The 24,830-nt window shown below is 54.1% G+C and overlaps 2 protein-coding genes across 4 annotated transcripts; one reads left to right on the top strand and one right to left on the bottom strand.

Moving 5' to 3' along the window:
* The first annotated feature begins 80 nt into the window (after window positions 1-80).
* Window positions 81-8,615, top strand: LOC134042821 (low density lipoprotein receptor adapter protein 1-like). Its single transcript, XM_062490761.1, is given in 10 exon segments — window positions 81-165; window positions 1,690-1,832; window positions 2,297-2,409; window positions 3,341-3,455; window positions 3,838-3,910; window positions 4,310-4,437; window positions 5,303-5,343; window positions 6,478-6,686; window positions 6,689-6,750; window positions 8,499-8,615. Coding segments are annotated over 10 exon segments (1,086 nt in total).
* A 108-nt stretch (window positions 8,616-8,723) lies between these two features.
* Window positions 8,724-19,420, bottom strand: FNDC4 (fibronectin type III domain containing 4). Of its 3 annotated transcripts, none has more exons than XM_062488316.1 (6): window positions 19,348-19,420; window positions 13,599-13,714; window positions 12,892-13,096; window positions 11,964-12,053; window positions 10,612-10,745; window positions 8,724-9,993 (listed from the first exon to the last, which is right to left on the bottom strand). In XM_062488316.1, the coding sequence occupies exons 1-6, from the start codon at window positions 19,418-19,420 to the stop codon at window positions 9,958-9,960; spliced, it is 654 nt and encodes a 217-aa protein (XP_062344300.1). In that variant the 3' UTR covers window positions 8,724-9,957. The 3 variants fall into 3 exon arrangements, with proteins under 3 accessions (XP_062344300.1, XP_062344301.1, XP_062344299.1); XM_062488317.1 differs by lacking the exon at window positions 19,348-19,420 and adding an exon at window positions 16,834-16,854; XM_062488315.1 differs by lacking the exon at window positions 8,724-9,993 and adding an exon at window positions 10,113-10,241.
* Between the last annotated feature and the right edge of the window lie 5,410 nt (window positions 19,421-24,830).

Here is a 24,830-nt window from a genome sequence, read left to right as displayed (position 1 = left end):
TGACGCGAGTGCGTCGAGCCCGCGGGGACCGACGCCCCCGGTACACCGGCAGGGATCCATCGGCTAGGCTCGGCTCCGCTATGGAGGCGCTGCGTGCGGCGGGGCGCGCCGTGCTGCGGAGCCCACGCCTCGCCCGGCACGGCCTGGGTCTCCGCCGGCGGCGCAGTGAGTGCGGACGGGCGCGAGGGTCGGGGCCGGGCATCGCTCCGGGCGGGGAGCCCGCAGCCCGGCGCAGTCGGAATACGGCCGCTGCCTGCTGCCGGGCAGTCTGAGGGGCCTGGAGGACTGGGGCGGCGGGAGCGGCCGTAGGGGTAGAGCCGGGTTAGGGGAGGTGGAGGGGCCGGGCCGAAGGGGCCGGGGCACTGCCGGCCGCGGGGAGCCGTAAGCGCTGCTGCTTCTCGCCGAGGCCTCCTGCCCCACTTGTGAATCGAGGACGCCCGCGCCAGGGGCCGGCCGTGCCAGGCGCTGGAATACGCTGGACTGCACCGGAGACCTCCCCGGCCCCCGCGGGCCCCTCGGGCTGCCGTGCCTGGTTCTCTGTGAGTGTGCCAGGCCAGCCCGTGCCGTCTGCGGCCCGGCACCCACGGACACGCTCCTGGGGGCTGTTCGAGGCTAGGCTGGACGGGGCTTGGAGCAACCCGGTCTAGTGGAAGGTGTCCCTGGCTGTGGGAGTGAAACTGGATGAGCCTTAAGGTCCTTTCCCACCCAAACCACTCCATGATTTCATGACCCCGCAGGCACTCTGTGGCACAGGAGGGCCATGTCTGGCTGTTCTCAGTCACATGCCCAAGGCTTTGCCGGAGCAGCAGCACCTGCCCTGGTAGCCCTGGTATACATGGACTGTCCTCAGAGTTTGGAGTCACACAGGGTTCTACTGCCTGGGGTGGAGGTCACTGCTACCCTGCATGGCACCAGGCAGCCTCCCTGATAGCTGTCACTAGTGCAAGAGCATGCTGTGCAAATAAGGTCACCTGATTTCCCTGTGGGTTCAGATTATTCCAATTATGAGTTGGACTCTTCTGCAAGTGTGCCAGTAATGCTCAGGGAGCAAATCCCAGGGAAGAGGTGAAAATAACCCCGAAAAGTATTAGCTTAGTGTGAGCAGTACATACCTTGGCAATTCCCATCTCTTTCTTAACAAAGCATCTCTGTGGTGCGGTTTCTTCCCAGTCACCTCAGCTTGGATCACAAGTGCTGACTAAGCTGCCCCTGCCCAGGCAGCCTGCTGCTGCAGATGAGATGCCAGAGGGTTTGGCTTTGCTTACGCTGGGCCAGTCTAGGGAATTTGAGCTGAGCGTGGCAGTGAACGCTGCTGCTCTTCAGGCATGCCAGCAGCTCAGATGGCTGAGATGAATGCACTACAGAGAACATTTTGTTTGTAATGAAACAGATTAACAGATGAGACCCAGGAATGCAAGGTTTCTGCCGACAGCAATGAGGGCTGCAGCATCCTCAGCCCTGTGCGGATACACAGGAGCTGTCTGTCTGTGCTGACTGAGCTTGGACTTCCAGGGCTAGAGGGTGAATTGCCCATTCCTGTTCCTCTTACGAGAGCATCACAGAGCCAGGAGAGTGTCCTTCTGGGGGCAGGGAGCAACACTGCTGCTGGGAGCCATGGGTGGGGTGGCTCTGGCAGGACTAGCTGTGGGACTTCTGGCACATGGCTTCTAAGGGCTTTTGTCTTTGCAGAGCTTCCTGAGAGCTGGGCTGATATGCAGGAGCCACTGCTTGAGGGGATGTGCTTCACCCTCAAATATCTGGGCATGACACTGGTAGAAAAACCAAAAGGAGAAGACATGGCTGCTGCTGCCATCCGCAGGATCGTGGCCATGGTGAGACCCAATCCTGGGGCCCTGGTGTGCTGGGCTCAGAGCCAAGCTCCTGCATTCCAGGAAGTGTCTGTGTCCTAGCCCTGGACCCCAGTGAGGGACTGTGCCCTTCCCAAGAGGAGGGTGGTGTGCAGGAGGCTACTGGTGTCTGCCTGTGTGCTGTGGGGAAGCTGTCTTCTTGCAGGACAGCCCCAGCCACCTGCCCCCACACCTGAACCTGGCTGGGAGCAGAGCTGTGCCTGCCAGAGCACGGAGAGGAGGGTGAAGTACTGGGAGAGGTGGGGTCTGCCCCTTCCTGTCTGTGTGACAGTATTGTGAACAGCTTTGAAGAGTGTTTTGTGCAGGGCATGCCTGATTGCCAAGGGAGTGATACTGTACAGAGTCTGCGGGGCTCCTTCCAGCAGGGGGGTGAAGTGAAGACCCTTGCCAGGTTTGCAGAGAGATTGCTGGTGTTTTTCCACTGCCAGGCACGGGTTGGAGCTCGCAAGTTTCAGAAGGTGATTCTGACAGTGTCTCCAAGGGGCATCTCACTGCAGGATGCAGACACTAAGGAAATGGTGGAGAACATCTCCATCTACAGGTAGGCATGTTATGGGTGTGGATTGGGTGTTCCCCAGCAGCCAGCTGAAGACTAATGGGAATTTGAGCAGCCAGGGAGGGCTGAGCCTTCTGTCAGCAGTACCTTCAAGCTTGGGTCTTTCCTTGGCTCCCTGAGGCCTGTGCCCTCTCTCTGCTGTGCTCCCAGCACTACCTGAGGCTGAGTGTAGGCAGGGGGTCCTGGGTGGCCTTGAGTTCATCAGCTCATCCATCAGGTTCCTGTGCCCTGCTTGTCTCTTCTGGCATTCAGCAGGATTTTGAGGCTCGTTACTGGAAAGCCCCAGAGTTAGGACAGGACTGCGTGTCTGTCTCCACTGCCATGGGACCACCCTTCTGGCTGCAGGGTGCCATAAACTGCAGCTTACTTAGGCGGGCTAAAGGCAGTTGCTGTGAGAGCTGATGTTGATTTCTCCTGCTACCACTTGTCCTTTGGCTGGGTTGGATGTCTGTGGGTGCTGGGTGTGAGGGCAGTTAAGTGTGCAGTCTGGTGGCTAGATGGGAAGCAGAGACAGGACATCTCTTTGCTGCAAAATGTAGGTCTCAGCACCAGAGCTGATGTACCAGGTCAGACTATCCCTCTGCCTGACCTCCAGTGTATCCTTGGAGGCAATCACCCACCCTTCTGTGCTCCTCTTGTCCCAGTGCTTGAGTTCACACACTGGGTTGAGCTGGACTTCAGACAACTACAGGACTCTCTGGGATGGCACAGGAGGGAGTGCCTGTGGATGCAGTGATCTCTTAACTACTGTAGGTACTAGGCAACCTCTGGCCCTTGCTGGGGGTTTGGGCTGCTTGGTCAGCTTGGGCAGATGAGAGCCTTAGGTTGTCAGCAGAACTTGCTGATGTGCTGAGAGTGCAGCAGAAGTCCTCTGCTGGGGTCCTGGATTGTCCTGACAGCTCCTCTCTGCCCACAGGATCTCCTACTGCACAACAGACAAGTTGCAGAACAAAGTCTTTGCTTACGTTGCCCAGAGCCAGGAGAGCGGGGCACTGGAGTGCCATGCCTTCCTCTCACCCAAGAAGAAGATTGTAAGCACGTGCCTTCTGCTCTTGGTTCCACGAGGTATGGGTGGGAGCAAGGGCCTGCTTCCTTTCCCTTCAGCGAGAGAAGGCCATTACCTCTGTGAACCTCAGCTGGATTTGGAGCCAGGGAACAAGTGTGCTCATGTGCTGCAGAGGCAGGGAGTGAGCAAAGCAGGATTTCCCGTCCCAGCTCCTGAGGGTCTGCTTTTCGGGATGGCTGGCCCCCAGACACAGACAGACACAGAACTGAGCTCTGGCCTTCCATCTGTGTGTTCCACAGAGGAAGACAGCAAGGGATGCAGGGGGGTCTCAGATTTCATGGCAGTGGGGTTATCCTGGATTGAGGGCCTAGGTGGAAGCAGGCATTCCCTCTCTTTCATGTACACAGGCCCAGGCTGTTACTCTGACTGTGGCCCAGGCCTTTCAGATGGCACTGGATCTCTGGGAAGCAACACATGCAGGTAAGATGAATTTCTTAGATGTATCTCTCTGCATAGCCCTGGAACAGGTTCTGGTGTGGGACCCTGTCCTGGGCTGTGTGGAGGGGAGATGGCTTGCTGCCTGGCTGGTGAAACACACCAGGCAGGGAGAGTGTTGTCCTCATGGTTGTGTTCTCGTCTCTGGCTGGGGTGGGAGGCGTACCTGCTCTCTATGCTGAACTGCTGTGCATTGCCTGAGCTGTAGCCCAGCTCAGGGCCTGGTGGTACCTGGCCTGAGCACTGACCCCTCACCCACGTTTGCACCCTCCTGCCAGCACATCTGGGATTCCCTGTTCCTCACCCACAGTCTTGCCTGTACATTCCCGGCTGGGTTTTCTGCAGATTCCAGGCACTAACTCTGCTGCTTTTGCCCTGTCCCAGGCTCTAGGCAGGATCAGCCCCTTCACCCTTCATGTGTCCTGGAGAGCAGTGAGCCCGGCAGACCCCGTGAGCCAGCCCCCCCTGGGAACGCTCCCTTCAGACACCAGTTTGGGGTACAGTATGAGCAAGTCAGGCCCATGCCCAGGGCTGTCTGGAATTAGGGCAGGGACAGTGACCCCTCTGCACCTCCCTGCTCCCGCCCTCCCAGCACCCAGCACACACCTGCATAGCCCCCATCATACGTGGCAGCCTGATGTGAGGATGTGCACTGTGCTGTGTGGCTCGCACAGCAGGTGCAGTTCCTTGCTGTCTGTGCTCCAGGAGCTCTGCTGTCAGGCCCAGAGCTGCTGCAGCCTCAGCCCTGCTCTGCTTGCCCTGCCACACAGGGACCTGGGCTGCACACCTGGTTTCATGGCTGGGGTGAGAACTGCCTCTAAAGGAAAGGACCCTTGGATCATCATCCTGCCAGCCTGGGCTAAGGCTCAGACCAGCCCATCTGCACTGCACCTCCTGCATGGTCATGCTGCTCTCATTACATCCTTGTCTGGGAGCTTCTGAATGCTTGGTCCTTGGCCTCTTGCTTCTGGTGTGAGTCCAGCCTGGCAGTGCTTGGGGTTGTACCTGTGTGCAGCCTGCAGAGGTAGTCTCTGCCTGCCCCACTAGCTGCAGGATGTGTCCACCCACCACTGTCCCTGGGCAGAGATGCACTGTGTCAGCATGGTCCATGCTCACAGCTTGTATCTGGGGCTTTGCACCTGCAGGGGACATGGGTCAAGCTATGACCTGTGTGCCTAAGCCCAGAGGATTCTGGCAGCCCAGCACTCTGGCCTTTTCCCCACTGCTTGTTGGAAGCTTTTGTGCTGTGCCTGGGGAGTGACTGTCATGTGAAGGGGCCAGGTGGGGTCTGAGCAGCCCAGCCTCGCTCCTGGCAGAGACCTGCCCATGCAATGAGATGTCATGGTGGGTTTTTGTTTGTTTGCTTGCCAGGGGGAGGAGGAGGAAGAAGATGATAATACCAGTGAAACCTTATCTGGGTAGGTGGTGAGCTGCTGCTTATATTCAGGGATCTCTCTGATTAACTCTGTCTGGTTTCCTTTTCTGTGCCCCATGCAAGTGGAGCTGCTTGGGCCATGGGCATGGTGGGATCATGGAGGAGAGCTGCTTGGAACCAGGGGGAAGCTTCCTGGTCTTTGTCTGCTTCTATCAGCTGAGAGCTCAAGTGAACAGAGGGTTGAGTGGTGGAGGAGCAGAGCATGCAGTCCAGCTTTTGCAGCAGCGATATGGGAGACAGATGCTGACCCCCAGGATGCACCTAGAAATGTTTCTTACTCCATTTCTGCCAGTCTTTGCTGAGGCCAGCCTGTCCAGACATGCCTCTCACATGGGACTCAGTTGTCCCTCTTCTCCCACTGATTTCTCTGGCAGTTGGTCCAGGATGGAGGCCTGGTCATGCTGACTTCTGTGTGGACAGGGGCTGTGGGCTGAGCTTGATGGTGTGTGTCCTGTGCTGGGGAGGAGCTGATGTAACAGTCCAGCAGCAGAGGATCCACCTGCAGGTCTGCAGAAGTGTGGGTGGTGGGCTTGTGAGGCCCATTCCGTCATGGCTGTTCTCCATGTACATGGCAGCGGGTGCCCAGCTGGGGTCTGAGCTTGGGTTGAGCCAGTGTCACCTGGGAACCAGTGTGTGCACAGGCTGGAGCTGTAGGTGTAACCCAATGAACATGAAACAATGAACCCAATGAACCCTTTGGACATGGGGCTTCTGATGGGAAGGAGGTACAGCTTTGCAATCTAGGGACAGGCTGGCCTGGGAAGAATTTAGTAGCAAGGGGGCTTAGGGCCTTCTGCACACTCAGCACCTGCTGCTGCTGTGCCATCCCTGCTATGGTCAGGTTTCTGAGCATGCCATGTCTCTCAGGATGCCATGCTTGGGGTATGACAGATGTTGTGTTCTCTTCCAAAGCAGCATGGAGGAGCTGGGGAGGGGAGCCCACAGCCCAGCAGGTAAGTTTCTTCAGTGCTGCATTGGCTCATCCCCCAACATGTCCTCTGTAAGGCAAGGGCGGGGGCTGATGCACACCTGGGAATGTCTGCTTCCCCTTGCAAGCTGTGCTGGGCTCCCAGCCATTTACCTCATGGTCCATGTCTTCTTTTGTCTCACTTTTCAGAACTAATACCTCTTGTGCCCCCATCAAGCTCTTCTACAGCACAGCTACTGTGCTACCGCCTGGGGCCACCCCTGGACAGCTGGATGGTGCTGGGAGGGGTTGGAGACTCCCCCAGCACTGGCCCCAGGGCTGCTGGCCCCAAGACTCCCCTGGGCTAAGCCAAATCTCTGCAACAATAGACCAGCCACTCAGGATTCACCCAGTGCCTGCTGCTGCCCTGGCACTGCCCTCCCAGCACGGGGGCTGCTGGCACTGCTGCCATGGAGTGCACAGGTAGCAACACTTGCTCCTTGTCCTGTGCCACCTGCATGAACCGCCTCGAGCTGCAGCTGCTCCCAGCTTGGCCTGGGGGTCCCATGCTCCTCACCCTGCTCACTCTCAGGCCATGCAGGACCACCCTGCGTGCTCTGAGCCTGCCTGATGCAGGCAGTGTACACCCTCAGGGAGCAACAGCTCTTGGCCTGGCCTGGAGCAGTCCGTGGTGAAAGCCTTGCCCCTGCAGTTCAGCCCCATACCCTCTCACAAGTGAAATGGCCTGGTTTTTAAAGGAAAGCTTTGCCTTTATAGAGAAATAAACTGAGTTTTTTACTGTTGTCATTTGGGTTTGAGTGCTGGATGGGCACCACGCATAAGCACGCAGGGTGCTGTGTCTCCTGCACTGCCTGTTGTGCCCCAAGCTCATGGAACCTGGAAGTCCCACGTCTTCCTTGGTTGTGAGCCCCGAGGGAGCAGTTCCTCCTTGTGCTGAGGGCTGTCATGGCCCAGGGTGCCTCTGTGACTTTGGGAGGGGCAGGTTCAGGCTGTGCTGTACTGGTGGCTTGAGCAGCTGTGAATGTCACCTGACCACGCTGAGATCAGGGCAGACACAAACCCTTGTGTGCCAGCTGCTTTGAAGTGTCTCTATCCTGCTGTACCCCAGCCATGCCCTACGGAGACAAGCCATGCACTTGGTTTCCTTCCCCACATGGTCGAGGGGAGGCTGCAGCATGTCTGGTTTCTTTGGCAAGTTTCTTTTACAGGCCAATGCCCTCACTGCTGGGTTCCTGCCACATCTCTGCACAGCTGCCCTTCTCAGGCTGGTGGCACTGACAGCCCAGCTGAACACTGATCACTGCTTGCAGCGGGGGTAGCAGGGCTAGTCTCTCAGTGAGTGCCATAGGCACTGGGGAGGTCTGGGGTGCCATGGATCAGTCAGGAGCTGTGCATAGGTTTTTCACTTCAGGTTTTGCATATTGAATGTGGCTTCATGCCTTTTCTTCATCTGGGAGTACAGAAGACATGTAACTTGTTAGGGTGAGCAGGTCATTGTCAGGCCCTCAGCTTCCAGCACTCATCTCCTCATCTCTGTACTTCCCTGCCCTCCTGCACTGCCATAGTCTGAGAAGTGCCGACTTCAGGTTTTTTGGGGGTTTTTTTGCTTTTTTTTTTGGTTGTTGTTTTTGTTTGTTTGTTTGTTTTTTGGTCTTTTTTTTTTTTTTTCAGAGGGAAGGGACATTTTCCTCAACAGCACAACCTGATTTTACATTTTATGTCAGAATTGTGTTCCTTTTTTTACCTCTGTATTTTGACTTTTTTTTTGTGCCTTCCCTAGTTCCTCACCTCTGCTACAGAGTCTGATGCTTTGATTTTTTGTGCCTCTGGCCTGGCTAAAAATCTCACGATAGCAGGCATGTCTGCTATGACATTAAAGACAGAACTTCTGAATATTTTCCAGGGCACTAAAACATCCTTAAAACTCTTTTATTTCCCCAACAGCCCTAGTTTTCCTAATGTACCTCCTTAAAAAGAGCTAGCAGGCAAAACAAGGTGTTTGTGTCTCTGGAACTGTGGCCATGCTCCCTGCAGCCCAGATTACAGCCCAGCAGCAGTTGCATCCCACTGCCATGGTGCTGTTGCTCCTCAGGTACCCCTCTCCTCACCTGAGCAGGGAGCAGCACAGGCCACTCTGGCCAGCAGCCTGTCAGAGTCAGACCTTGTCCCCCTTCTTGGCCCAGCTGCTGGGATGTCTCTGCTATCTGCAGAGGAGCAACCATGGGGTCACCATCAGTGGGACAGCTTGCAGCTGGTCCAACAGAACCACATGGCCCAGCCTGCAGCAGCAGCAGGTCTCCCTCAAGGGCCAGAGGAATGCGAGGTGACCATGGAGGACCTCCAGCTCTTGCACAGCACATCTCCTATGGGCCAGAACACATGCATTCAAGCTTTGTACATGTACGCATGCATGGACACACACAGAGACCCGCAGCTCTGATGCTGCCTTTGAGCCAGGACGCTTTTATTGAAAATACCCTGCCACAGGAGTTGCTTGTCCTGTCCCTTCCCTGCCTAGTCCTGCAGCAGGAGCTGAGCAGCACCTGGAAAGAAAAGTTCTGAAAGTGCTTTTACTGGGAGATTTATTCCTGGAAGACGCTGGATCCTGTGATGCTTAAGTCCAGGGCTGCAGACCTTGTCTGTAGCAGGCTTCAGAGCAGAGCATGGAGGAAGAGCGGCAGCCAGGGCAGCAGGGAGCCTCCTTGTTTCACCCCATTCCCTCCAACTGAGACCTTGCAGGCCTCACCACATTGTCTCCTCCAGGGAGCACTGGCACTGTGCTGCTCAAAAAGTGCTTGGCAGCTCCCCTCAAACAGGCTGAATGTGCCAGCACTGAGCCCTGCTGGGGACACAACACAGCCACAGCCGTGCCCTGACGCTGCCCACTCCCACAGCACTGTGGGGCTTCCCCCAGCACTCCCTGCCCCAGCTGCAGGCTTTGCAGGCTGGCCAGGCACTGTGACAGCATCAGCTCCTCATCGTCCCTCATCCCTCGTGTCTTTGTCCTCTGCAGTAGACAGAGAATTTGAAGCCCCTGCATGGTCATGACAGGGTGCAGTGGAGCCCAGTTTTCCAGCAGCAATCCACTCATCCCCTGTGCCGGCTGGGCCCAGCTCCACACACAGACCCTCCTGCCAGCTGGCCACAGCTCTCCTGGCAGAGCTGGGGCAAAGCCTGCACTGCCTTGTTCCCTCAGCCCCGGGCTCCTGAGGGGAGCACCTCCTGCTCTCTGCAAGCAACCCCCAAAGCCAAAGAGGCAGCTGAGAGCAAGGTCTGCCCCCCGATGCTGGACAGGCATCCAGGGCCACAGCTGCACCCAGGGCTTTGGCCAAGCCGGTGCACAGGGACACGGCCTCCCCTCAGGCCAGTGCATCAGCCCGTCGGCTCCCCTTGGCTCCCTCCCACCCGTCCTCAGCTTCATGCTTCCCACCGGGAGGGGAGGAGGGCCAGGTGCGTGGGATGGGCAGGGCCATGCTCTGCATGCATGGCTTGGGAGCTGGCTCCATGCGCATCCCCAGACAGGTGCCCTCAGGAAAGCGGGAGTTCTGATAACGTGGATCGTCACATGCTGAATTCCAGGCTGTGCACCTGGTGCTGCCTCTTCTTCCAAGGCCTGCTTTGGCTCTGGCAGGACACCCAAGATCCCAGATGGCAGAGCTGGTGTTGCACTTACACCTCGATGATATTGACTGAGGGAGATTTCTTCTATGAGAGAAAAATCTGCTTTAAGACCCCGCTTTGCTGCACCCCTGGGATTAGACCTGATGTCAGAGCCCCTCAGCCTGTGGCAGGCATCAAGACCAGCAGACCTCAGCAGAGCAGGGTCAGTTTGGAGAAGGGATATAAGAGGAGGGATCTCTTTGGCAAGGAGAGTAATCAGCAAGCTTAAAAAACTGGAGTAGGGGAACTGGGGACTTGAAGTCCAAACAAGAAGTTTCTGCTCCTGACATCTGCTGGAAACCCAAGATGTGGAATCAATAGAGCAGTCAGGCAGCACAGTGAGGGGAGTTCCCACCCTCCACAGAGGCAGCAGGTGATACACAGGCAAAGCCCTAACATATGGTCCCATTAGAGCATCAGGGCTATAAATCACTGTCTTTGGCAGGTAACAAAAGGAGAAATGTCAGGTGCTGAGGGAACAGTCAGATTAAGGTACTGCTCCCTCCCCATCCACTGCCTGGCATAGCACTTCCATCAGGGTCAGGAAGGAGCTCTGGAATAACTTGTGTGGTGATGACCCAGAGCAGCTGCAGGGAAGGCAGAAAGTGAGCAAGCCCCAGCAGATGTCAGATGCCATCCCTCCTGCCAGCCCTCCCCTCTCACCTTGCTCCGCAGCAGCCCTCCACTTGGCCGTTCTGGCGTGCTATGCTCTGAGGATGGCTTTGTCTTCTCCTTGCTGTTGTTGGAGTCATTATCCTTGATGATATCATATTGTCTGCAGAACAGGGCGATCACCGCTGCCCAAAGACAGACTGGATGAAGGACTCCCTCACAGTGGCTACCTCAGCATCCCAGCTGCAGGGTAGTTGTGCCCAGGGCTCCTTGGGGTGCTGCAAACCCATACCCCCACCTGCATCAGCCTGTACCACCACCCCAGCTACCTCTGCACGTGTGGCCAGTTTCCTTGGGCAGACAGGCATGGATGTGGCTAAGGCCATTGGACCACACGTGAGGTGCACAGCACTCACCAAAGGCAGATGCTGAGGCACTCAAACATGGACAGTGATGTCTGTGGGCAGTTGTGTGGGCTTTGACATGCCTCCAGCAAGGCATTAAAATTACTGAGCTGGTGCTTGTGACCCTCATAAAAGCTAGCCCTTGTCTGTGCAAACTGGCTATGGGGTCAGTCACTCTACCATGCTTTCACACCATGCATCTCATGCAGCATGTCCCACACCTGGGAACCCTGGACACAGGAGTCCGGAGCGATGCCCCCAAGTGTGACCATGCTGGACTCACTCAACCCTCAGTGTGTGTGTGTGATAACAGACTGGGCCTGACTCCTCCCAGCCGGCATCCTGACACATCAACTTGTGCCAGCTGTAAACTACCAGCAGTCACCTTGTATTTTTTTTTTTTCCAGTGCCCTAGAAAAGTGTCAAGGCCAGGGCAAGGAGCAATTTCTGCAAGATGCCACTACCGAATCCACACTTACTGGGTAGGGAGCAGGGGATCAGTGACTTCCCATTCACAGTGACTGCATGTGTCACAGTCAGGACATGGGACTCCTAGGCTCCCATACCTCCTAGGCTCCCATGCTCCCAGGACAGCCTGCTGCCTGCACTGGCTTTAATTCTGCCGTACAGGAGCAAATCACCCACTTTACAGCTTTAGCAGACTGAGGTACAGCCTCTACCAGCTAGCGCAGTACTCTTACCAGTCACGACATCTAAGGCCCAAACAACACAATTGTCACTGTCAGTTGGGATGCTCCCACCCTGTAATTCCAGGTCCCATTCTGTCTCCTGCTTTTCAACATACTCCAGGCAATGTACTTCTGAGCAGTGGCTGCAGTTTCTCCTTTTACCCTACTGGCTCCAGCACCTACAGACTCAATGAACTTACTAGAAAGGGTGCCAGACGCTCACCAGTGTGCCTCTGCACTCTCTTGAGCCACGTGAACCATGGCCTGTACCGGTGCCTCAGCCTGCCAGAACACTGCTTGTGGCACTCACCTGCCCACATGAGCAGCACAGCCACAATGATAATAATCTCGCCTGTCTGCAGCTGCCGGTCTTTGTCCAGCCCTTCCATGGTGATGTCACCTGCAGAGAAGAGACTCCAAGCAGGGCTGGCAGCAGATAGCCTCCCACTACAGCAACACTGGAGGATTTGAGAAACTCCAAAGGAGAGAAACCCACCTCCCCCAAACAAGGAAGGGTGTGGGGTGACATCCTATCTACGGCTTTCCTGTGTCAGATAAACCATTCTTGCTACAAAGGTAGTCAGGGATTCCAACAGCTTGTTTGGCTTCATGTAGGGACTGCACAATGCATGTGAATAATCACTAAGGTCTCTCTCTGCACAGCGACCAGGGCAGGTCAGGTCAGTTTAACACAGAAGTTCTGAGAAAAGTCAGCCATCTGCTTGCCCTGCCATACTCAAGACCCCTCTCATGGTTAGTGCTGGAGACAGACTCCTGTGCCCTCTATGGGCATCATTTCTCTTAGATTCCTGGATTCTCGCTCACGGACCAGCATGTAGGCAACCCCAAGGCAACAGAGATACGAGCAGTAAAGGAGACTGTGTCACTCTGTCATTTGTCCTTCGGTAGCCTGCAGACTGGGAGATCTGAGAGTCTGTTCAGTACTGGCTTCCTACAGACAGCAGGTAGGGAGGCCCCAGCAGCTGTTCTGGCCAGTCTGCCTAGCTGAATAGGTGCCAAGACCTGCGATAGGAGGGCTGCAAACTATGGCTTGCCGACATTATTGTGGACGCATACTGGACACAAACAGCAGCCTGTACAACCCTGTATGTCCCCAGCAACCTGTTGCTCAGTGCAGCACCTTCCTCACTGTTGAATCCCCGCCTGGCTGCTGTACAAGCCTTCAGTTGTGGCCCCCTTCCAGCAGCACCTGGGCAAGCTGGAAGGAGGTGCCTCACCTTGGTTGGAGCTGTTGGAAGGCAGGCGGTCGGTCTCCTTCAGGGTGCGGAAGTGGACACGCTTGCTAGCCTGGCTTTCCCCGTACAGGCCAATGCTCTGCACCTGGATGATGTAGTCAGCATCCTCTGCCAGGTCCCAAAGCACACAGGCACGGTTGGTGGTGTTCACCTCACGGATGAAGCGCTGCATCTGTCCGTCCTGCCTCTGCCAGAGAAAAGAGCTGTCACCCCCGGAAGGGAGTCTGCTTCCAGCTGCGCCGAGCACAGGCCCCCAGCTGCAGGGCTATGCCCTCACTCCTCCCTTCCCAGGCTGCCATCCACCCCAGGGTGGGCCAGACTGGCCAGCACCGTCTATTCAGCATGCCTGCATGGCCTGAGAGCCAGACACCTCCCCGGAGAAGCTACCTCATCCAGGGCTGCATAGGTGGAGCAAGGCAAGCAAAGAAGGGTTACATCATGGCTGATGCACCATCCTTACCTAGAGAAATCCCAGGGAAGTCATTGGAGGGACTACCCCCAATGCAGCCCACAGTCTTCTGCCTCCCACCAGGATGGATGGCTGAGGTGGGGCCCCTGGCAAGGGCTGCTCAGCAGCAGAGGTGTCCTCAGGCAGATGCCAGAGGAGCCCCGGACTGTGGCAAAAGGACCAACATAGGAGCATGCTGGTAATCAGTGTCCCCAGTCCCCTGGGGACATATCCTGGATACCTGCTGTAGAATGGCATAGCCGATGACCACGTCTCCTTCTGGTACGTCCCAGGAGACCGTGGCAGAGTTTGCCTTCAGCTGCGTCACAGTCACGTTGACAGGGGACGGTGGCCTGTCTGGGTGAGCCAGGCATGGACCGTGGTGAGGCACAGGAAAGAGGCAAAAGAAGATGTCTCAGAACAGGCACTAAGCCCTGCACATCACCATGGGGCCTTTCCAACACCTGCCAATAGCAGCACGTTGGCTAGGGCTACAGGGGGCACCTTCCCTGGTGAACCCGTCCCCAGGAGATGAGTGGCACAGCAGATGGAGAATCCTGAGCCCTGCCAGCAGCAACACAAGGATAGCACGGTGCTTCCTGGGCTGGCAGGCAGCTGCCCACTCTGTGCATGAGGAGTGAGCAGGTGCAGAGTTCTGGGGTTGCCCCATGGACGGGCACACCACAAATGCCTGGCACACCACCCAGAACTGCGTAGGAAGCAGCCCAGACACAGCAATGATACACTGATTGTGACAGAAAAAAGGGGCACCTTGGAATAAACACACTCTGCTACTCAATCTGGCCATCTCCTCTGCCTGGAATGACTCCTTGCTCCAGGGCATGGGGAAAGGCCAATGCCGAAGGCAGAGCTGGCTGTCCCAGTAATGCCTGGAAAATAGAATAGATCTTCCCAACAATATTAAGAGTGAATATATAAGCAAACCTTTACATGAAAGCTTTTGTGTACACAATATGGCAAAAATTGTATGTGGTGTAGTAATGCTACAGTTTTTATAAGGCTAGTTGATTATGACATGATTAGTATTCTTATTATATACAGTCCAATTAAAAGGTTAGATAGTTAGGTAATAATTTCTCGGGTCCTGCCTGAAGTTTCTCTTGCCCCACTTTTGTTATGACTGGTCCAGATTCTGGCTGGAAAACAGAATGTCCTTGTAGCTGGTTCTCTTCTTGGAATAAGAATAAACAATATTTTTAGAAATGTCTTTATAAGATTAGCTTATTGTTCCTAAATGTAGGGAAGAAAGATAGGAAAAGTACTAGAAGCTACAACCATGAATTAACAATCTACATAGCCACAAATATATGAAAAATATAAAAAGCTAAAAATCTTAGGCATCACCAGCAGTGCAGTGCCATTGGCTGAAAAGCTGGCAGCAATGCTTGGCCATTGCTGTTCTATGGAAAGCCAACCTGTCTGACCCATGGTCTCCACCATTGCCACTTTGAGATTTCACAGCACTAAGAGCACAACAGGATCCCACACAGTCTTGCACACAAAGCCAAATTTTGTCTGGAAGTTAGACACGTGAAAAACATTGAAGCTACTGTTTATATGTTCTCACTCCCCACATATAGGTCAGCGACCTTCTACAAGCTGCCTGTGTAGCAGCTAGGGCTACAGTGCTGTGATTTATATAAAGAGTTCCAGGGGACACCTGAGTACAACAGATAGGGCAACTATGACACCAACAACAAACCCAGTTAGAGTGACTGCAAAAAAAAAATCAACTTTTTTTTTGCAGGACAGCTGTTTAAGTACATTCATTCACATCTGAATATACCCAGCTTCAGATCAAACCAGAGGAAGGCTGTGGTTCCTGCTCTGAGAAATTCAGGGCTGTGGTCTGCCAAGGGCAATTAAAAGAGAGAAGAGAGCCCAGAAAACATATTCTAAGAGAGACCCTGTGACTGAGTGTGTCTCCAGAAGTTTGATGCACCACTACGAGAGAGGGTTCACCACAGACAAGGACACCACAGGGTTCCGTTTTTCTCTTTCAGAAAAGGAGTCTGGAAAACTAGAAAGGATTCAAAGACACACTAAAACATTATTTATCCCACAGAGAATGTGTACTGTAGAGTTTTGCTCGTGGGGATCTGGTTCATCCCTAACATGTAAGAGGACGGGAATCTAAGCCTTGTCTGCATGCACATCCTGCTTCTTACAAGCCAACAGCAAAACAGGCTGAACAAAGCTGCAGACCCAGCCTTGTCCACTGCCTGGGGTGTACTGTCTACACAGGAGCTGAGCTTTCTGTAGATTACAGAATCATTGTGGTTGGAAAAAACCTCCAAAATCATCAACTCCAACCTTTGACTGAATAACCCCATGCCCCCCAAACCATAATGCAAAGTGTCATGTCTAGTCATTTCTTGAACACTTCCAGAGGTGGTGAATCTACCACAGTCCTGGGCAGACTGTCCAATGCTTAATCACTCTTTCAGTGAAGAAATTGTTCCTAACAACCAACCTGAACCTCCACTGGTGCAACTTGAGGTAATTTCCCCTTCTCCTGTCACCTGTTCCCTGGAAGCAGAGCCCAATCCCCACCTGGCTCCACCATCCTGTCAAGGCATTGTAGAGAGTGAGAAGGTCCCCCCTGAGCCTCCCTTTATCCAGTCTGAGTTCTCTCAGCTCTGTCAGCCACCCACCAGACTTGTGCTTCAGTCCCTTCCTCAGCTCCGTCCCCTTCCCTGGACACTTCCAGCCTCTCAAGGTCTTTCTTGCTTGTGAGCGGCCAGGACTCGAGGTGCCTCAGCAGTGTACAGCACAGGGGAAAAATCACTGCCCTAGTCCTGCTGCCACACTATTGCTGACACAAGCCAGGATGCTCCTAGCTTTCTTGGCCAGATCATGTTTAACTGCGGTCAACCAGCACTCCCAGGTTCTTTTCCACAGGGTCATTTTCCATCCTTGTCTGGTTTTCCACCCCAGCCACGGGTAGTGTCAGGTCAGCTGCTCAGCTAACAGGAGAGCTCAGGCAGCACCCTGCCAGCCAGCAAACAACTGCTCCCTTGTGCTGTCCCAGACACAGGCATTTCAAAGTCTGGGTGTATGGGGGGCTGCATGTTTCTGCTTGTCTTCAAGCATAAGAACAATTGTCCTAGGTTACCCCTAGTTAGGTAGTTAGCTAGGTTTGTGCTAGCAGATATAACGGGGTCAGAACAGCCCAAGAATCCAGTGGTGGAGATCGGTCCAAGATCTGATTTGGTCTGCACCAGCCAGTATGTGCTCAAACAATGGGCATGGCTGGGAAGCTAGGACAAGGCCAGAAAACCATTCCTCACTGGTAGCACTGATGTGCCTCCCTCTTTGGAACTCATGAGTTAAATACCATGGATATGACCAGAGCCTGCCTCTGGACAAGAACAGCACATGGTGCTTCACAGGATACATCTAACAGAATTTTAAAAGTCCTGAATATGCATGATGGGGACAGTTTGACTACCAACCTTTAAGGGTACGTGAGGAAATTAAAGACAGGGTCTGATGTCTCTTCAACACAGAAGTTTGTGGATGGAGTTTGTAGCAGCTGTCCAGCTCTGCTCAGGAATTTTCTAGGCTTCTGCAAGGTGCCCAGCCTGTCCCAGCTGAGGTTTTCAGGTTGGGGATGCTGAGACACTGCTCTGGTACTGAGTCACTTGATAATTTGAGAACAAAGGCACCAATTCACAAGCCATGCTGCTTAGTCCACACAGGTCTGACAAGTGTTCCGGATGCATTTAGCCAGAGCTTGCACAGGCCCTGTTTAGGGACTGTCACTCACCAGCAGGAGAAGGGTGAGAGGACATGGGGGCATAGTGGAGCCACAACGCACATGGCTTGCCAGTGCACCACACCTCATGCATCCTAAGCACATTTGGTGCACAATCCAGGCCAGCAGCTCTGAGACTGTGTGACAGGAGCCCTGGTGTCCAGGCTGCAGTTCTGCATTAGAAGCAGTGTTCCTTGAACTGTTTGATGCTGAAAGAACTGCACAAAATATATTTCTGAGCACACAGGATTTGCACACCCATCAGGAAGAGACAAGACAAGGAGCCTCACAAGTCAAAACTTGAGAAGTTCACCCTAGATACACAGAGCAATGTTTAATCTCAATCATCTCTGCTCTGGAGATAGGCTGGGAGAGCTGAGGTTTATCACCATGGAGAGAATGTGCTGGTAAGATATTGGAGCCCCTTCCAGTGCCTAAAGGGGCTCCAAGAGAGCTGGAGATGGATTTTGGACAATGTGACAGGACAGAGGGGATGGCTTTTCACTGACAGAGGCCAGGGTTAGATGGGATATTGAAAAGAAACTGTTCCTTGTGAGGGTGGTGAGCCCCTGGCACAGGGTGCCCAGAGCAGCTGTGGTTGCCCCTGGATCCCTGGAAGTGCCAAAGGCCAGGTTGGACATTGGGGTAGGAGCAGCCTGGGACAGTGGGAGGGGAGAATACCACTGGAGTGGTATGGGGATACCAGGCGAGTGGAATGAGATGGGCTTTAATATCCCTTCCAAACCACGCCATTCCAGGATTCTATGAAATTCAAGATGAGACCTCAAAGTTGTAGCCAGACTGCCAAAGGATAAAGCTTGGTGTATAAGCCACACATTTCATCTAATACTGTCCAGCCTGTTCTGCACCTGAAATCAGAGCAGCTTTGTGCCAGAGCTATTGCCATAAAGGTATGTGAATGCAAGGGCTCCAAAAAGCATGCTCTCTGAAGCCAACACATTCTGGCTATAAAGCCAAAATGCTGCTGGGCTCTCTGGGAAAACTGTGCCACTATTTAGCTCAATGCATTAACTGCTAATGATTCTACATCACTTATAAATGATCCAGCTTCACTTTTTATTAAAGCCATATTACTAAAGGGGCACCCCCACAGAAAGCAGAGTCACTTACTTAAGGCCTGGCACAGGTTTTGTCCTGTCTGTACAGCAGTGTGCTCCTTTTGGGCCTGATTAAGGGGAGGGAAGAGCTAGCAGCACTGCAGCCTGTGGCTGGACACTGGGAGGGATGGCCAGTGACCCACTGAAGGGATGGTCAGAGCGCAGTGGGAGGGCAGCTGAACATGGGACCAGATATGCCATGCATCCTGGCTCCACGGCTCGGCAAGGGGGCCCCACAGATACCCTTCAGGAGGGATCATGCTGGCAACAGCACATGTGGTGCTGCAGAGGGATGAGGGACGGGGCATGGATCCACCGGTGCCCTCCCCATCCTGCTGTGATCCGGAGAGTGTACCACCCCTGCCCCTCGGCCCATGCCCTTGGGGCTACTGCTCAAGGGCACCCAGATGTTTGCCCAACTTACTGCTGCAGCAGAGAGTAAGCACCAGACTGCACATCTAAAAATAAGTGGCCCCCTTTTAACACCCCGACTGCATCTCTTCCTGAATCCGTCAGTACGTGTTTTGCAACGCGGCAGAATGTAGCGGAACACATCTGATACTCGCAGTTCGATTTGATGTCTCAATGACTTGTCGAGGGGCAAACAGCGGGAAGCGGCTGCTGAGAGCGGGCCATCCCGGCGGGTCACAGGACACAAGGACAAGCTCGGCTGCACCGAGCTCCATGTTCCAGCGAACACCGGCAGGAAAGGGCAGGATCCCCGTCCCCCGGCCGGCCCCAGCCCGCCGCAGCCCTGAGTGTCCCTGCCCGGGCAGGACCTCCCTCGGGGCAGGACGGCGCTCCGCACGGCGCCCGCTCCTGCCCGCGCCCCGCGGCGGCCGCTGGGAGCCCCGGGAAGGGCAGCGCGGCAGCAGCCGTGCCCCGGGGAAGGGACACGGGCAAAGGCACAGCGGACTCGGAAGGCCGCGGCGCCCCACGGGTGCCCGAGGAGTCCTCGGGGATCGCGGCAAAGGCTACGCCGAGGATGCGGTGAGGCCGGCGGGGGTATCTGGCCAGGACCGCAGCCCGCAGCAGGGACGGGCGCCCAGCGGGGACGCGCAGCTCCGGTGCCCTCCCGGCCCGGCCGCACTTACTGGCTCGCACGAAACACAGGTCGCAGCCGAAGAGCACCAGGACCGGGCTGATCATCGCCGAGACTCGGGCCATGGCGGTGGGGGCTGCGGCCCGGCCGGGCGGCGGCCCTGGCACCGGCCCGGCTCCCTGCACCGCGGGACGGAGCGGGGCCGAGCCCCGGCCGCAGCGCGGGGGGGGCGGAACGGCCGCCGGGCCCGGCCCGCCCCCGAGCGGCACCGCAGCGGCTCCGGCACCGCGGCGGCTCCGGCGCCGCCTCTCAGCCGTGCCCCGGAGCTGCCGGCGCCGCCCCCACCCTTAGCGGGGCCCCGGGAACCGCCGGCGCCGCTCCCGGTGTCGTTCTCCAGTAACCCCCAAGGCCCCGCCGCAGGCTGCAGCCCCGCGCACCCTGACCGTCCGCTCTCCCCGTGCTGCACACCCCAGGGCCAGCTATTTCCATCCTGTACCCAGTAACCCCCAGCGCCTCCTCTCCCCAGCACGGGAGGCTCCACACGTGTCCTGACTCGTGGGCCCCCAGTCACGCACAGGGCAGCGAGCAGCGCTGGTGTCGCGACTGCTCACCGACAGATGCTGACGTTCGGGCTGGTGCTCCCAGTATAGTCCCACAGCTCCTCTGCACCTGGGGGTGCTCTGACCCTCCAGGGTGCTCCTCCACGTGTGCCTGACGACACAGGCATGCGGTCTGCACCATCCTCAGGAAAGGCAGCCCCGTAGGTGTGCCTAATGAAGCAGTAGATAAATAAGAAAACTAATCCAAATCATCCTCCATTACATTACAGCAGTAACCTGCTACTTTCAGTGAGCAATGCCGACTGAAAGGAGGAGTCGAGCCAAGATGGAATCTATGGTTCCAAGGGGCTGCTAAGGTGGCTCAGCCTAACTGTGGTTTTGGGCAGACTTGGGAAATCCTGAGGCACCTCTCTGTCCAGCTGATGCCCTTGGCTGCAGCCTACGTTGTGCTGTTGTGTAGCATAGCTGGACCCAAATGACAGCTTAGATTATGCCCTTGGATGAGGTCAGCTCACAGTAAAAGTACATCAGTGCGTGCATGCGTGCAGACGTGGGCACAGACATCCATAGTTCAGTGCCCTAGGGCCCCTAAAAGTCTTTACTTGGTCACTTCAAAAGGCCTTTCCCACTTATAGGACAAGTGGTCTGTGCTTTGGGGAGAGCTGTGGAAGACCAGGGTGGTCATGTTGCCACACAAAGGATTTAACCTGCAGTGCCTGTGTGCAAAAGGCAAGCTCCAGCCTAGTGAAAACTGAAGCTTGTCAGAATTTATGTTCACTCTGCAGCTGCGTGGCAGGTGACGCGATTAAAATGGTCCCATCTGGGTTGTTTGATGCTGCTTTTCGGATGCTCTTGGCAGATCAGAACTGCCTTTTCCCTGTGCTGAACTTTATAGCTGCTGCAGTCCACAGTAGTGAGAGGGAGGGTGAGCCTGATACTGCTTTCCCTGCAGTCCTGTTTCAAAGCAGCTTCTCCCACTGCGTTATGGGGAGGGAACTTCAGGAAAGCCAAGGGTAGAGCTGGTAACTGTAAAACTGTTTAGTTTACAGTTTTAGACTGCATGCGGTTTTACAGGAATAGTTTGCCAGTTATATCTTCTCTGCAAGGTCTGTTCTCACTTGGTCACTGTGAGAACCACTTGATTATTGCAGAGTTAGCTGTTGGTGTTGAAGTTGACTGTTCCATAACTTGTCTTTGCCACCAGGCAAGGATCCCTGGCTTGCCCAGCACTGCTCAGACCTGTACAGGAGTGCTCAGACGCGTTATTTGAAAAGCAGTGTTAGCTCAGCTGTCAGTGTTAGGTATCAGTGAACAATGCTTTTTTTTCTTTTTTTTTTTTTTTTTGGAAAGCAGAAAGAGGTTGCCATTAGCACTGTAGGACAGTTTATCAGTTTATTCTGCATCCTTCCCCCAGATTACTTAAAAGTGGTTCAGGCTCTATGTCCTTGCCCTGTGCTCCAGAATGCAGCCCTGTTGCTTGTGCAGGGTGTGAATTATGCTGTGATTGGGGATTTTTGTGTCTTACCACCCTAGGCATCCCTGCTGCCTGGCTGGCATTCCCAGGCTTCACACTCCTTCCAGATCAGTGCTGGACATGGGAAAGGACATGCTGTGCTACTTAGGATAATCCTGGGAATTCAGTGACCGTGCACAGGATGCATGGTGTGCTTTGGGAGCAGGTGATGGCATTTGCATTTGTGGATTCAGTCTACAAATAATAAATACTGAGAGTGCAAACTCTCCACATACGTTTAATTATCATTGAGTATTTGGGATTTTGGCTAGGCTAAATTCAATTTGAGATCAAAAATCAGGAACTAATGCGTCTAAATTGTAGTATGTGTCTTGCAGTGCCTTGTACTTAGAATTCAGTGGAGAAATTCAGCAGCAGCTTTGAGATCCCAGCCTCACCTCTGCAGCCTGGCCTGCAGGCTCCAAAGTCCCAGCCTGCCCCTAGCAAATATGAGAGGTGTTGGCAGCAAGTGAATATCCTGCCCACGATGTAGGAGCCTCCTGTACCTGCATGACATCACCCTGCTGTCGTCTACTTCTGCCCATCAGAGGAATACACCAGCAAGGACTCCCAGCACATCAGGAATTGACCTCTGCAACTGGGAAAGGTTTGGATTTATGATATGCCTGTGCAGAATCTGCCCCATACTTCGTAGTGTATAAATGTTATTGATTAAATGAATCCCACAGAGGATGCAGGGATTTTGTGTCCCTAATCTAAGATTTGGTTAGCTGCTAACTAGCGTGAGGTGAACATTCACTGATTTATGAAAGCACGACATGGCCTGCAATAGCCGGGTCCTGATCTGGGGGTCCTGGACCTCTGTGACCGTTCCCCTCCTGGGACACAACACTCGTGCAATTATTTCCCCCATATTCTGGCTGCTCCAGACCCTCCCATGGCCAGCTGTGACCTAGCTGTGCCTACGGAAGCAGCTGGCAATTGCAGCTGTGACTCAGATGACCTTTTCCTGGTGAGCATTGCCCTTCAAACAGTTGGTGGCTGGCCTAGAGGAGGGCTGGGCAGGGAGCGAATGCCAGACCTGACCCTGCACCCCCAGACCCTGTCTCCCAACCAGCCCTGTGCCTGCCCACCATGTCCTCTCTCCAGGGCCTCCTGGCTGCCACTTCACATCAGCTGTCTCCATGTCCACTGCAGGAAATATCCAAAGCTGCTGTGAGGGCTCATTTCCATCTACTTTGTCATGTCTTTCTGCTGGCTGCTGTATCATGCATTTCTCTCCCATGGAAGTGGGAATTAACACACTGACTCTCTGTGATGATAATAATAATGGAGGGCAAAGGTACAGCAAACCACAGATATTTTCTATAAAGATGTTACAGGGAAGTCCCCTATTGTCCTCAGCCAAGGAACAAGCCCCGAACTGTCACCAGTCTATGGATATCAGCACTTTATCAACACTTCATGAACTTTATTAAATGTGGAAAGTCAATCTGCTAATCATTAATGCACACTAATCATTAATTACTCCTGATCCTCTTTTTGTATTTGTTTATTTATTTTGTGATGGCATCTTTTTACTGTCTGCTGCATAATTGGATTTGGGAAATTCAATGTTGCTCAAGAACAGACACTTATGATTTCTATTATCACAGGGTGTCGTGAAGTCAAGAGTTTTGCCATGTAATTATGTGCATCGTGAAAAGTAATTTATTCTGTCGCATTTAGACCAGATGCCCAATTACTTCTGGCACTTCCTAGCTTCTTTTGTAAGAAACAAGCAATAACAGTTTGCTATCTATCTGCACTGCACCATCTGCAACACAGCAGGCCCTGCTCATCTTTCACAGCTGATAATTTCTTTTTTATCCTTTTAATATGGGACAACTAGACAGCATATGGTATTTGAGATGTGTGTTTCCTGTGTGTCAATATACTCACAATAGTGTTACCACAGCCCAGGTCATTTACACCACATGAAGCCACCAAAGCCAAGAGCCCGGTAAAGCTACAAAGCGATCTGACAGGTCTATCACCATCCAAAGTATTCAGCACCGTCATGGTCAGTGAACACACAACTGATGAAAGTTGATGAGCAGCTCTGTCAAAGCTCACCTCTGGAAAGAAGGGGTGGGAAAGAAGTTTGTTTGTTACTGCTTAGATAAAAGCACAAAGCACTGAATGTGAGGAAGTAAAGCTTAACCCCCTTCATCAAGAGAATGGGAGCACTGGTGAAACACTGCACCCCAAGGCAGACACTGCTCTGTAGTGACCAGCTGCCATACAAAAAGGGGGTGTCACGGTCCTCTGTAATGGATGTACAGCCTGCCAGAAACCTGTTCTGGCTCTGATGCCCTATCTGCCTGGTAGTACTGGTATCTCTTCTGTCTTCAGTGTCCATTTAGGGGCTTGGACCATAGGGAGGGACAAAACTCACCTGGAATGGCCTGGAAAACTCACTGGGATGACCCTGGCTGGATACCGGTGCCCATCAAAGCTGCCCCATCTCTCTCCCCCTCATCTGGGCAGGGAGGAGAGAGTGTAATGAAACACTCATGGATTGGGATAAGGACAGGGAGAGATCATTCACCAGTTACTGTCATGGGTAAAACAGACTCAGTTTTGGGAAATTAATTTAATTTATTACCAATCAAGTCAAAGTAGAGTAACGAGAAATAAAACGAAATCATAAAAGGATCTTCTCACCACCCCTCCTTTCTTCCCCAGTTTAGTTTCACTCCCCAATTCTCCCCCTCCTTCCCCTCAGCAGTGCAGTGGGACAGGGAATGGGATCGAGTCATCACAACATGTCTGTGCCACTACTTCCTTCTCGGGGGGAGGGTCCTCACACTCTTACTCCGCTCTCACATTGGCTCCTCCATGGGCTGCAGGTGGGTCTCTGCTCTCCAGTGGATCTCTGGTGGCTGCAGGTGGGTCTCTGCTCCTGTGTGGATCTTTGTTTTTTGGGCTGTAAGTGTGTCCCTGCTATCCCTGGACCCCACAGGCTGCAAAAGAATCCCTGGTCCAGTATTTGGAGCACCTCCTCTCATTCCTTCTGCGTTGGGCTGGGGGACTGCCGGACTATTGCTCTCATAAACCCTCACTCCTCTCTCTGGCTGATGCTGTGCAGTTTTTTCCCTTCATAAATCCCAGAGGCACTGCCACCATTGCCGATGGGCTGTGCCTCAGCAGCAGGTCTATCATGGGGTCAGCATGCTTTGGCTCTGCTGGGCATGGGGGAAGATTCTAGAAGCCTCTCAGAGAAGCCATCCCTGTACACTCCCACCCCCCCCCCCCCCCCCCCCCCCCCAAAAATCCCTGCCATGCAAACCCAAACAATTCCCTTAAGAGGGAGTTTTGGGCAAAGCAGACTATGGTGAAAGCCTAAATTAGCCGGAGTTGTTTAGCCTAGAAACTATGAAACTGAGGGGGATGTGCTGACAGCTTCTCTTTAGATGCCTGACACTCTTTTAGGTGCCTGATATCTAAAGAGAATGTATA

This window comes from Cinclus cinclus, chromosome 3 (assembly GCF_963662255.1).
Source record: "Cinclus cinclus chromosome 3, bCinCin1.1, whole genome shotgun sequence".
Lineage (NCBI taxonomy): Eukaryota > Metazoa > Chordata > Aves > Passeriformes > Cinclidae > Cinclus > Cinclus cinclus.
The sequence above is the reverse complement of the archived record's forward strand: the minus strand, read 5'-3'. Positions and strand labels throughout refer to the sequence as shown.

Coding starts and splice junctions, on each gene's coding strand:
- FNDC4 (XM_062488315.1), bottom strand. CDS start 19,420: ATGGCCCGAGTCTCGGCGATGATCAGCCCGGTCCTGGTGCTCTTCGGC. Junction 13,715..19,347: donor CCTGTGTTTCGTGCGAGCCA/GTAAGTGCGGCC, acceptor TGGCTCACCCAG/ACAGGCCACCGTCCCCTGTC. Junction 10,746..11,963: donor TGTGCTGCTCATGTGGGCAG/GTGAGTGCCACA, acceptor GTCTTTGGGCAG/CGGTGATCGCCCTGTTCTGC.